Source organism: Dromaius novaehollandiae, chromosome 4, assembly GCF_036370855.1.
Source record: "Dromaius novaehollandiae isolate bDroNov1 chromosome 4, bDroNov1.hap1, whole genome shotgun sequence".
Classification (NCBI taxonomy): Eukaryota; Metazoa; Chordata; class Aves; order Casuariiformes; family Dromaiidae; genus Dromaius; species Dromaius novaehollandiae.
Genome location: NC_088101.1, coordinates 55053188 through 55067066, shown reverse-complemented (window position 1 = coordinate 55067066; position 13879 = coordinate 55053188). Strand labels below are relative to the sequence as shown.

The 13879-nt window shown below is 38.9% G+C and overlaps 1 protein-coding gene across 13 annotated transcripts in view; it reads left to right on the top strand.

Annotated features, from left to right (window-relative positions):
- The first annotated feature begins 1602 nt into the window (after positions 1-1602).
- The window catches only part of PCM1 (pericentriolar material 1), a 42780-nt gene continuing 30503 nt past the window's right edge, over positions 1603-13879 (top strand). For 8 of the 13 annotated variants that reach the window (XM_064511078.1, XM_026104576.2, XM_026104573.2 and 5 more), the window contains exons 1-8: positions 1603-1946; positions 5749-5867; positions 6506-6751; positions 7626-7898; positions 8479-8649; positions 8840-8956; positions 12292-12469; positions 13755-13864. In XM_064511078.1, the coding sequence (XP_064367148.1) occupies positions 5772-5867; positions 6506-6751; positions 7626-7898; positions 8479-8649; positions 8840-8956; positions 12292-12469; positions 13755-13864 (1191 nt within the window). In that variant the 5' untranslated portion in view covers positions 1603-1946; positions 5749-5771. The remainder of the gene's footprint in view (positions 1947-5748; positions 5868-6505; positions 6752-7625; positions 7899-8478; positions 8650-8839; positions 8957-12291; positions 12470-13754; positions 13865-13879) is intronic. The other 5 variants (XM_026104581.2, XM_064511076.1, XM_026104582.2 and 2 more) reach the window with 3 other exon arrangements.

The following is a 13879-nucleotide window of genomic DNA, read 5'->3' as shown; positions in this document are numbered from 1 at the left end:
AATCTATTTAATTTATTGTTTTTCCTTAACAGCGTCCCACATTTTCACGTAAGAAATCTTTTTTTGCAAGAAATTATAGGAATGAAGAAGCTGTGTTTTAAGAATGAGGTACAGTAACAACAACAACGAAATAGTAGTGTTAAGGCATTACTTTTCTTAAATTCTGCCTCCATCTGCCGGGCAGTGAGAGGTACGGCAGTATGATAATACGAAGCATTTAACCAACAGCAACATTGTGAATACACTGCTGGATATGCAGACATGCTATCTAAGGCCAAGAGAAAAGGACATTAATTAAAAGGATAACATAAAAAGGGCTAATAAACTAACTACTTCATTAGCTGCAGAACCGCAACACAGATGAATAATATCTATTCACTATATACAGAGTTTTCGTACAGATTCTTGCAGATTCTTTTCAAAGTGATTTCAGTTATGGGAATATACTCATGTAGCCCACGGTAGAAATGGGAGAAAAATATTTCTGTGACAGGCAGTCTCCCCTTTCAAATATCATCCAGAACTGCTCCTTTGCTATTGGGGCATCTGCTGGGGAAAACGAAGATATTTTTACTGAAACATTTTTATTTCACAGATTTTCTGAACAATTTGTCCCTCCCTCTTCTAAATAGAGATGGATGAATGTGTCCTTGAAAACAACTCATGACATCTGTTTTTTTGCTAGAGCAAAATCAATGGGCACAGGTAAGAGCGGCGGGGTTTTGAACTATATTTTTATGTAGTATCAGCAGAACGTATCTAGCCCAGGATGAACATACGTAAATATTTAATGCTTCTGCCTTAGAAGCTCAGTGTAATATAAATGCTGAAGATGTTAGCTTGTTTTGCCTGCTCTGACAATGGGACGCTCTAGTGAGTGAAATATAAATGATGTGAGCTTTATGGGAAAAGCAATTGAAAACCGTGAGTGCACTATGCCAGTCCAGTCATTTGAGAAGTAATAGCAAGAACTTTTGCTATAAACTGCAAGTTTATTGGCCTGAACAACGGGGAGACAGTGGTATAATGGTAAATCACTGCATGACTACTACCCACAAATAACAAACAGCTATGTTTTAAAATGCCTCATCTTTTTCAAAGAAAAATTTAAAAAGCCCAGGTCGCTGAGCTCCAAGTGCTGAAGCGAGTAGCTGAGCAGGAAAACTGGCAATGCGGAAAAAAAGTAGGGAAACTGCCTGACCGGATGCAAAGGATCTGTGTCTGCACCCGTCTTTCCACTCCTGCACTTTCAGCTGCGACCAGGAGATAAAATAACGGCAGACAGAAACAGACTCTGTAAACCGATATTGCTCTAAATAAAGACGGGCTCTGACTCCTATTCACTGCTCGTGGCTCTGACGTCACGGTTTACCAGTATTTCAGTCAGTTGTAAAGTCGTTTACAGAGTTTATCAGTTTATACCGCTTCCGTATTTATTTTATAAGCATAACGAGCCCGACGCTCCGAGCCCGCTCCAGGCCAGCGGGGCTCAGCGCACACGCGCTGGTCCTGTCACCGGGCAGGGTAAGCTCACTGGAAAACTACAGGTCCCAGGGTGCACTGCTCCCAGGTAGCGAGGGGGTCAACCCGCTCCTCGCGCAGTGCATGCTGGGACTTGGCGTTTCGGCTGCCTTCGACGTCTGCGGCGGCGCGCGGAGGTCTCGCTCAGCCGCGCGCGCCCGCGCCACGCAGCGGCGCGGAGAAGCGCGGGAAGAGCCGCCGCCGCCGCCCTGCCGTCACGTGGCCCAGCGCGGGCGGCGCTTGCGCGGCGCGGAACGGCATCCGCGGGCCGAGGTTACTAGGTAACGGTGTGTGTCCGTCCGCCGCGGCCCGCCTCCCGCGCCCTCCGGCGGAGCGGCAGCCAAGATGGCGGCGGCGGCCGTTGAGGTGGGGTGGTGAGTCCCTGCGCCCGACGCCGTCCCGCGGAGCCCCGCCGCCGCTGGAAGGTAAAGCCCTGGGGCGGGCGGCGAGCAGCGGCGGCGGAGCGGAGCGGGCAGGCCTGGGCGGCCTCCGCCGGCTCGCGGGGAGAGCCGCCCTCGCTTCCGCCGCGGGCTGCTCCCCCTGCCCGCGCGGAGGGGCGGCGCGGCCTCCGCGGGCAGCCGGCAGGCCCGCGGGAGCCGTACGGTGCCGGCAGGCCGGGCGGGCCGCCCCCTCTGCCGCGGGCCCTGGCGCGGCGTGTGCCCTCTCCCTCTCTCCGGGGAGCCGCCGCTGGGGCAGCGGCAACCGAGGCGCTCGGAGCGGAGCTCCCGGGCCGCCCGCGCTTGCCCGCCGCACGCGGCCGCTGGGCGGGCGGGTCGCGGCGGTCGCCCGCGCCGCCATCCCCGCTGGCGGCGGGAGGCTGCGCGGCGCCGGGGGGTGGCTGGCGTGCGGCGGCTCCGCAGGCTCCAGCCTGCGGGACAGCCTCTGGGGGCGTTCGGGTTTGCGGTCCTCCTCGTGCGTTGCTAGCGCGAGGAGATGGCTGTCCGGTGCGAGAGCGGAGGCCCCTTTTCCATTGTCTCTTGCTGCTTGTTTATACTGCATGGTTTGCAGCGCTGGGTCGGGATTTAATGGGTTGTTCCCCAATGAGCGCTACCTAAGAAGTTAAAATTTCAAGAAATGTTTCTTCCCATCTCCAGTGTCTGTGGCTCCCTCCTGGCTTTTTGCAGCTTCGTGTTTTCCATTTACCCTTTCATTTTCAGAAGTTTCTGCATGTGCTGTGCGCAGACTTAAGTGCTTTTTAGAGTTCTTGCAGTTCGGTTGAGTGCTGTAGGAAAATAAATGTCAAAGGCATAGCTCCACTATAAAAAAGCCTTTAAAAACGTATGTATGCCTTTGGTTTGTTAGCGTATTTTCTGTTTGTGTTTCTGAGCAATTTGTATATAGCTGTTGTGTGCACAAATGTATGTGACTACACTCTTATATGTTTTAACTACCATCTTGTATGTTATTTTAGGTTACTGTTATGGTAGTAAATATCCTTAGAAGGCTTTCCAAGTTTCTTGTGAATTTTTTAAGGCAGAGTGCTCATGCAGAAACACAAAGCTTTCAGGTACTCTAATGTGTGAGAAGCTGAGATTGCTGATGCGTTGGTGGAAGCACAATGGGAGGATACCAAAGCTTTTATGAGAGGATTCTTTCTGAAAATAGCTGGTAAAATGAAAAGAAAAAAGGCATATCAGTTAAGTGGAGGGGAATGAAAAACTTGCACTGCTTCTTGTAGGAGAATTTAATCTCTAAGGAAAAAGCTGACTGTGGGCCTCCTAATTTTTTGTTTTTGTTTTTTTAACTGATTTGAAGAGATGGAATGTCAGCATAGCTTTGTGGTCTTCATCTCATTTGAATGTAAATCATTTGGAATTAATAAAGACTGTAATATGAATGTTTAGAGACTCACTGTGTGAGAAGGACTTACTTCTGTTAGAATAGCTTCCTTAAGATCCAGTTGCAGGAAGTAATCAGGATATTGGGGGCGTTTTTTGAGCTGTATTTGGTAGGATGCATTGACATATGCCTAGTGTCTTTGAGAATGTTACTGAGAATAATACATCTATGGTGGTGAACTTACTTCAGAGTTAATCAGAGGCTCTACAGCAAAGATTGTTGAAGATAACTCTCCACACTTATTTCATTTAAAACTTGCACAAAAGCTATTTGTATAACAGATGTAATGATAAATATTGCCCCTTTTTGTTTTTTTTTTTTCAGTGGAAGGCAGAAAAAAAATCTTTTCCCACAGTTTTAGTAGAAGTATGTAACATGATGATGGAGGAAACAGCTTACTGAGTTTGACTGTAAACCCAGATGGTCTTTAATCTTGTCAAGATGAACTCATTATGCTTAGCGGCATAGGTCAGGATGGCATGCCAGTTGAAATGTTTTACCTTGCACATCTGCACAGTGGAACAGTTTATCTGTAACTACAGAAAGTTCTTAGAAAATATAGCTGCTTTCTAAAATAAGCTAAATTGATATTTATGGATTTATTTTCAAAGTTTGTGGGATTTACTTTGAGTTGGTAGAAGAGCTTCTCTGAATTTTTCACAGGATGCTTGTACTTGCACATAAAAACAGAGTGTGAAAAGCCTTAATGTTATGTGGAAGATTTTTTTTTCCTGTAAATCAATCTTACAGTTTCCATAAGTGAAAATTGCACAAACGGTGCCTTTTTTACAGTTACTCTAAGCCAGGCTATGTGGGTTTTGCTGCCCCTTCTGATTATGTGACTTTTATTCATCTTCCTTGAACCTACAGTAGTGCTCATGCAGTTGAACAGATAGCCACATCAAGGAGGTGATCCAGTTGAATACACATCTGACTTTTTTTTATTTTGCTTTTGTTTGTCGGCTAAGCTAGGTTGTTTGATGGTACCCTCTGACTGCTTGGTATGGTGAACTTTTGTGCTAGGATGCTGGTCTGCCTTTTCCTGAAGTAGCAGGCACTTTAGTATACCTGTATTGTGATTTTGATTGTTAGATGCAGGAGCTGAATTACTCTGTTGACATGAATTAGATCCATGCCAAATGTAGACGTGTTTACAGTGGAATCAGCATGCCTGGTGGATCCCATTTCCGTAATGTTATAGTAATAGGTTGTGTTTGCATAAAAATACTGTTTAGTACAAGTGCACCTGCTGAATGGGTTGTATTGTGTGACTCTGATGAAGTACCGTATTCCTAAACAAGACAGTTGAATTAGTACATCCTTGAAACTTATTTCAGGCTTTTTTTTTTCTTCCTGGAACCGATTATAAAAATGGTAAAATCTTATTAGATGTAGGTAAAATCTTAAGATTTACGTCATCACCTGCACTGTGAAATTTTGGTGCCAAAATTAATAGTAGACAAGTTGTAATAAAGTGTTTAGAAACAAATGGTTAGACCTGTCCTCTTTTTGATTTTTCAGATAAAGGTAAAGCTAGGATTGTGTCTTAACATTGCAGCTGAAACTACGTGGAAAAGCAACTTTTGTAAGACTGTGTTGTTCTTCTATATCTGTAACAGAACTTGTAGCTGTTAAAAGGAACAAATTTGCAGCTTTGTACAGTGGAGATGTGCCTGCAGCAGTTACGCTGCTCAGTTTTTCTTGCAATCTGATTGTATATACAGTTGGGTATCTGTATATACGTATAAATGTATGTACAATTATGTATGTTATTGAACAAGCTAAGCTACTTTTACTGCTCTAAATGAATACTTATTTCTGATTTTTTTTTTTTAGCTTTAACAACTTTCTTAATGGTACTTACGTCAAAACTAGAAATAGAAGTAAAAACTTTTCAAGTATAGATCGTTTTTACAGTATGCCATTCTGTGGAGTACAGAGTAGCAAAGCTATAGAAATACCAAACACTTTTCCGTTATTTTTACTAGAAACTATAGTGTATGGCATGGCATTCTAGCTTAAACATTTTAACTTTCAGTAAAGAAAGTAAAAATACTCTTACTGATGTCTGTTTTCCTTGTATTGTATCAGCAAGTATCCCCTTTGCTGTTCTGTTGTCATCATCTTAATACTGAAATAAATTCAAAGTTTTGGCTTACAGTATGAGACTTTGGATCTCTAGTATCACATAGACATCTCTGTGGACCTGCAGTGACTTAAAAAAAAAAAAAATCTGTGTTCTTACTGTTGCGTTTGAGGTTTAATTTCCTAAAACAGCCTTGTGGTTTTTTTCATAAGGAATATGTTGTTGTTATCTCAGATTAGAGATCTTATACATAAGCTGATTTTAATGCAGTGTATATTTTTTAAATGTTATGTTTCTTTTAGATTCCTTTTATTGACTGCTTGTCATGGCTACAGGAGGTGTCCCCTTTGAAGAAGGCATGAATGATCAAGACTTGCCTAGCTGGAGCAATGAGAGCCTTGATGACCGGCTGAACAACACGGTATAATTTGTCTTAACTTTCGGTTGCCACATTATACTGTAGGTGAGAATTAACAGGTGGTTTGTGTTAGTTGTAGGCAACATTGCAAAGATCTGAACCTTGTCAGTACAGCTTTGCATGGTAGTGTCCAAAAAAACCATTAAAATAATTAAAGAGAAGTAGAGGTAAACAAGCAACATGTATAACTGAGAGGTGAAGTGTGCGGATGTATTTATGGGGAAGTGTTTTGGGATGAATTAAGGTAGATACAGGGGCGCTGTAGGTGTCATGAAATGAAAACAAATTTATTTAAAATGAACTTTATATTTTAAAAGTTCTAAACTGCTTAAGAGTCTTCTGCAAGGAAGAAAAATATAATTTTAGCTTAACTCAAAATTAGTGAAATGCATCATAAGATAAAATGGGTTAAATGTTTCCTAACTAGCTATTTTTAATGTGTGCAGTGGAGAAAATGGTATTCTGTAATGTGACATTTGCTCTAGACAACTTTAATCATTGTTCCAGCTCATGTTTTGGTATCTGTTTACTTATAAAATGGAAATAAATTCCCTTTCACAGAATTGAAACATCTACTTTTTTTTATCTGTGGGGTTAACAAATATAACTTTTTTTTTTCCTTCCCTCTCCTTCTGCATAAGGATTGGGGAAGTCAACAGAAGAAAGCAAACAGGCCTTCAGAAAAAAATAAGAAAAAACTTGGTGGTGAAGCTGAAACAAGGCTTACCAATGATATATCTCCAGAGTCTTCACCTGGAATGGGACGACGAAAGACCAGGACTCCTCATAGCTTTCCTCACGCTAGATATATGACCCAGATGTCTGTTCCAGAGCAGGCTGAACTAGAAAGGCTTAAACAAAGAATAAACTTCAGTGATCTGGATCAGGTTTGTATTTTAGAATACTAGCTCACATTATAAATGTGGCTATCTCTTAATAATTTGACAGATCACTAGAGAAAACTTAAGGTATTAGGATAAAAAGACCTAAAAGCACGATGGGAACCAAATCACAGTTTTGGTTCTGAATGTGAGAAAATTGTGTGAAGTTCAGGACCATGGCTCTTGTATGCCTGAGATTCATGCTTATCTGCCACTCAAATGTTTGTAATCTTATTTTGGAAGTATGTTTTTGAAGAGACATAGTTTGTGGTTCTGAATCTTGTTATAACCATGGATTGAGCAGAAATGTGGTGTTAAAAACTGCTACTCAGTAGAATGTAGAGAAATGTATGATACGAATTTTTGAGCTATAACTTTTTCACTGGAGATATGGCTTGTTCAGCCTTCCCTTGTCCAAATCAATGGAAAGTATGAGGGATTAATTCTGGTAACAAGCAGTGAATTTATGCTAACAGTTTCAGAATATAAATAATCTTTGCCAAAGTTTTCTGTTAAAACTGTTTTGGGTGGTGAAGATAATATTTCAAATGTGACCCATTGCTTTGACTTAGAGTGTGAAGACAACCTTTACTGATACCCATAAACTTCATTCAGAAATGTGTCTTATGGCAACAAGTTGCTATTCAAAAGGTTTAGAAAAAAAAAAAAAAAAAAAAAAACCCTGAGGTGTGAGATGTATGTCAAAGATCACCAGTGCTATGTCTAGCTAGCTTTTGGCTAGTCAGTGAATAGTCAAATAACTTTGTAATCAGTTCAGTAATACTGCGGAACAGGTAATCCTAGTAATGAAGTTAATCAGAGTTGAGAATATATTGAGTAAAAAATTATAACAATTGTTTTTGGCCTTGTTTGTTTATAGAGAAGCATTGGAAGTGATTCTCAAGGCAGGGCAACGGCTGCTAACAACAAACGTCAACTTAATGAAAACAGAAAGCCATTTAACTTCCTGTCGCTGCAGATAAACACTAACAAAAGCAAAGATTCTGCCTCAGGTTCCCAAAAAAAGGAGTCCGGGGGATCATTGCAATGTAAAGAGTTATTTGGAGTTGCTCTAAGCAAGGATTTCTTGCAAAATTGTCAGGTCTCTACTCAAGAAGATGGAAGAGGGGAACCAGCTATGGATAGTAGCCAGGTACTAATGTAGCCTATTAGACCTGTGGAATAGGACTTTTTGATTTCAGCTACACTGTTACTTTTCAGTGCATCTTTCTAAATTTTCAGGAAGTGAGACTGTTGTAATTCAATTTTTATTGCAAATATTTACTTTCCCACTGTTCTAAAAGACAAGTATTACTTGAAGAAAATATGAAACTGGAGTTAGGAATATCTTGTTCTTAGTATTAAAATATTGGAAATCTACTTCCTGGTAAAAGAATTAAGTATTTTCATCTTAGAGGTTGATTCTCTGTTATGCAGTTCCAGAAAATACTTCTGTAGTTTAATATTTTTGTATGTTAGTAGTATGAACTGAATTCAGTTTTAGCCTGTATGGACAAGAAGCCCTGTGCTTCAGCCTTGCAACTTTATGCATGCATAAATCTATCCTTATAAAGATTATTGACTTGTAACAACTTGCAGAAGTATGACTATAGGATGGCAGGTACTAGTGTGTCACCCTTTTATTAATAGTTTGTTGTTGCTATCACCATGTCTTGTACATAATACATTAAAGCTATAGCTGAATGCATTCAGTAATTTCAGTGTCTTTACAGATTGTGAGCAGACTAGTTCAGATTCGCGACTATATTGCTAAGGCCAGCTCCATGCGGGATGATCTTGTAGAGAAAAATGAAAGATCGGCCAATGTTGAGCGTTTATCACATCTTATAGATCATCTTAAAGAGCAGGAGAAATCCTATCTGAAATTTTTGCAAAGGATGCTTGTAAGTTTGGGAGTATAATACATTTGTTTCTCACTGTAAGTTTTTATTACTATTTTTTTTAAAGGAGTTGACCATTGATGTTTTGGTGGTACTACTGGGGGTGTTGGCTTTTGAGATGTAGTACCTTCCATGATTCATTTTTGCTGCCCCATTTATATAGCTTTTGATTTATGCCACTGAAATATTTCAGGCTAGAGAAAATGAGGAGGAGGATGTTCGGACTATAGATTCAGCTGTGGGATCTGGTTCTATAGCTGAGAGCACATCGCTAAACATTGATGTGCAGGCTGAGGCTTCAGATACCACGGTAAGCTGCCTTTTAGTAATTAAGGTGCTAGAAATGAAGACTTGTGTTTTGTTTTTTTTTTTTCCTTCCTGATTGATGTGACAGTGATGTAATCTGCAGTTCAATTCAAAAATAGTAAATTCCCATACCTTCTATCCCAGAGGTGTGCATGCATGTGCAGGGGGTTTTTTTCAGTGTAGGAGAAGAAGCTTCTGTAGCAACAACGATATTTCTTGATTAGTTTTTTTTTTTAAACCTTTCTAATCTTGCTTCAAAGCAGATTGAAGGATTATGTATGTACTTTGGCAGAGGGATGCACTGGGTTGATGTAGAAAGGAATAGTTTTCTATACAATTTCTGATTTATCGACTTGTTTCTGTTAGTGGGAAAACTTGATGGTACTAGGTGAGGAGAGGGTTAAAAATGATTTGCTGGTGGGCCATGGCTCAAGGATCTACCTAGTGATATGGTGGAAGTGTTGACCTAATGCAGAAACTCTTCTCCCTCTTTGGAGAGATGGGTGCCTTTCAGAAGAAATGTTCTGGATTTGATGCACAGACTTATTTCTTTCCTCTCTGTGAAAACCGTTATACTAATGTTGTAAACAATTACTGTAGAATATGTAGAGCATTTTAATAACAACTTAGGCTTTAGAACTTCCAATACTACTTCTGCACCAAGGAAAAGTACTAGTGAGCCAGTACTATTGTAGCCAGTTAGTGCTCTGGGTGTTTTACAGATAATAAATACTTAAGTGCTTGGAAGTAAAATAGTATTTAAAATGTTAAGGAGTCTTCATAATTATATTTAGTTTTGTAAAAACTTGTTCTGTTCCTATAAAGAAATAAAACTGTAGATGTGGAAAATCTAACTTTTTCAAATTTTTTTAAAGGCTAGTATGGAGTCGAAGAGGTGGTATACTCCTAAACTTGCATTTTTTTTCTCCATCTCTGCAAATGGGGTTTTAGTTTTCTGTTTGGCTCTTAATTTTTCAGCCAATTTCTCTTTTTAGGCTGCTTTAATATATTAAATACAGAATGAAAACTTATACTCTTAAAAGGTTGAGTGCTATTTGAGCTTTGTTACAAAAGTTCTAAGAACAAATGCTAAAAATAACATCTGTACTCTTGTAGATTTTATTTGATAGAAATAGTACTTTACAGTATACAACTACGTATTAGTGGGTAGGTTTGTAATTTAAAAATGCATGCTAAATTGGAGCACATGTTCAAAGTCTAACATACTAAACTTTAATGAAGGAAGTATTTTTTAGCTTGAGCGTGTGGCCTCACATTGAGGACAAACTAGGGAATTCAGCTTCACAAGAACAGGTTACAGACATTGATGTTACAGCAAACCCTAAAGGGAAAAGGGACAGAGCTGCTCTGAATGACAGGGAAATCTGGCCTGGTAGGATTAATAGCCAAGCGCACGGAGTGCCTTCAAAGGTACACTTCAAAATATTATTTTAGCCTCAAAAATAGGTTTTATACATGCTGATTTTCTTTTTTATTTTTCTGGTAACATGCTTCAAACATATTTGTTACAATGAGCGTTCCCATTTGGCCTGCTTATCTGTATCCATCTGTCTTTCCATTGAATGAATCTTCTCTAGAGTCGTTTTGAAGTATGCAGATTATTTCTAAGTGAGGTGCTGTTGGTGCTTCAGAAGAGAAGGTTTGTAATTGATAGAGAAAGTACTATGTACTATTATGTAGTGGTAGATGACCTTTCTGCTTTTGCTATTCTGTTTCTGGGAAAATGTGTCTTAAAATTGGTTTTCAGACCCTTAGCATGTTCACACTAAGTCTGTCAAAGCAAGTTTAAGCCAGTATAGTATAGAGAAAGTAAATTAGAAAGCTGATAGCTTTTACTTGTTCTACAAAAATTTTTGTAGAACTCTATAAAAAATCCCTGGTTGGAAGGGGGAAGACTAAGGGGCTGGGAATATAAAACTTGTTATCTGTATCTGGCTTTTCTATGGCCTTGTCCCTTATTCTGACAAAAAAATGTCAGAGAGTGATTTTCATAAAATCAAAAGTTTAAATGTTGAGCTTATTAGTCTAAAGTAGAACTAGACTTGAAAAATTTGGTGTTTTGTTTTGATGAATTTAAGTAAATCTATTACTTCAGATAAAGCTTATTAAATAGGTGAGAGGCTCAGGGACCCATTCCCCTTTCTCTTTCTTCCCCTCATTCCTTCCTGTGTTGATTTCATCATGTACAGTATTTTGCCTCTACTCTGCTTTCTGTATACAAGATGAAAATTTAACAGGAATATTCAGTGCCAGTTGCAGTGCGTGTTTTAAAGCCATGTCTATGAGAAGTTTAAAATTCTGAATGTGTGTTCTCCCTTATCTGCTGGAAAGCTGAGTGTTTCTATTCTGGTGTTGAGTGTGGAATGTAGTTTGCATTGAGAGAATTTTGTACCTCATGAACTCAACACCTGATGGAGCAACGATGATGGTTTTTAAGTTAATGTTCTTTTTATTAGTTGTTGTTAATTATTTAAAAACACAAGGCCATTTTTTCCATATTTTTATGTGCAGAATATGATAATTCAAACTGGATTAGGATCCTAAGTATTTCGGTGAAATATCCGCAATTAATTTGCTGCCAATACCTGAATAAAATTTTTGAGGCAACTCTTCAGCCATTAGTTGGGAAGGGAAAGGATGTGGAAGATAGCTTTTGTTTTGATATACTTTAACTATACAACATGCTTTTGTTCCTTTGGATTTATTTCTGTACGCTTGAAAATATTGTGTAGAGGCATTCTGTGCTTGATTTTGTTTTGACGTTGATTTTTCAGTCTATGGTATTCTAGCATATATAGCAAAAATGTAGTGTGCAGATGCAAATGTACATTATAGATTAGAAAAGAATAACTGCCCCAAACTTTCTGTTGAAAAGCTAGAGATTTTAGGCTAGTAAATCAGTCTAGATCTTGTCTTATGTGTAGCTCCGTGATACTATGCCTCGTCTTGCTTAGCTATAACAGTGTTATAGCTTACTGTGCTCTCTTGTGAATATGTGATTAGAAGGACAGAGGGATGTGTGAGTTAGTTGTTTTGATGTAATAGGGCGGCTGACTGGGATTCTTAAAAAAAACTTAATCTGTGGGAGGGGTAATCATGGCTTAGTGATAACAGGCTTCTCCCTATTATATTTCGAAAATTTTTTTGACTGAAGAAACTACCTGAAAGACCAAATCATTTTGTTTTCACCTTTTCACACTTACTAGCCTATTGATTCTATTTCAAGTGCTCTGTTAAAGTGCTGCTTGTTTTGACACATCACTAATACTTACCAAATAAAATGTCATGGTTATGATAATACTCTTGCATCTCTTTCAGGCCAGAGATCCTCAACAGGAAGCAAAAGAGGAGTTGGAGAATTTAAAGAAGCAACATGATTTGTTGAAAAGGATGTTACAACAGCAGGAGCAATTGAAGGCTCTTCAAGGAAGACAGGCAGCTCTTCTTGCTCTGCAGCATAAAGCAGAACAAGCAATTGCTGTCATGGATGATTCTGGTATGTGGCATGACAATATATTTTGATAGATGGTTAGCATACTGATTAAATGATTAAAGCTGGAATTGTCAATTAAAAGAAGTCATTACACATTTAAAAATCTTTTTAATGTGTTTTTTAACTGCAAGGCTTCTATTTATGAAAAGAATTGACAGCATAACATTGTAAAATGATATGGGGCAGTTTAAAACCATGCAGTTGATTCTACATATCAGCATTCAAAAAAGAAAGTCTCTCTCAGGTTCCTTGCTCTGATGAGCTTTTCCACTTCTGCTCTCTTTTCCCACAGTGTATCAACTCAAGGCCAGGAAAGGAGATGGAACTAGTTAATAAAATTATAGAATTGAGTGCAGGTGAAAAAACAGAGGAGTTAGTAGAGAACCTGTAGAAAACTGCCACAAATGCAGAGGAAGCTGGTGCCTTTGAAAGGCATTTCCTTGCTTCTTTCTCAAATGGCTTCTAGTAACTGCTTTTCTCCTATGTGCTCCATAGTAGTAGACCTGTGATGGAATCTTCTTTATCCTCCTTCCCCAAATATACAGAACTCACCCCTGTCTTGATAAAGTGGGTAGAAAATATGCTCATTAATGATAAACTAGGACTTCATTTTTTATATTTTTTTAATGTTGCTCCTCTTGTCACAATTCCATTGATGTCACTCTTAATAGCAGTTCATCTCAGCCAGTCTGTGTTGCGTTATTTAGAGGTGATACATGCCAGAACTGTAGAGTAGGAAATGTAAAGATACAAATTCAGCATAGAGTAAAATAATGTGCTAAATAAGCATTTTGAAAATTGAAAATGATGAAAATTTATTGCAACTAAATGAAAAACTAAGTCATGATCTATGAGGTAAAATAATACTTATTTTTGCATAGTTTTCATGTGAATTACTGATTCATATTTGGAGGGGAAGATGTCAGTTGTCAGATGTCAGCATCTCATCTGCCAGTTCCTTATCTTAGTACTGTTTGGATCTGAGCTTACAGGCAGGAAAGAAGCTTTCTTGTTTTAATATATTCTTTTAAGGGATCTTGAAGGACAGAACCCTGAGACTGTTTTGAACTGAAAAGATTACCAAGATAAAAGAATTTTTCTGTAAGGCTAGTAGTCTTTCAAGACTAAAGTTGGTGGGAAAGACACAATATTACAAAATAATTGCTGTTGTATTTTAAAACCTGTAATATATTAATGCTCTTAAACCAAATATTTTCATCTAATAGCCTTTATTTCATTGCCACAAACAAGCACTTACATTTTTTTTCTACTTCTTTCAATTCCCCAGTTGTAACAGAGACTACAGGTAGTGTTTCTGGAGTAAGTCTTACATCAGAATTGAATGAAGAATTAAATGACTTAATTCAGCGCTTTCACAACCAGCTTCATGATTCTCAGGTCAGTACTTGCATT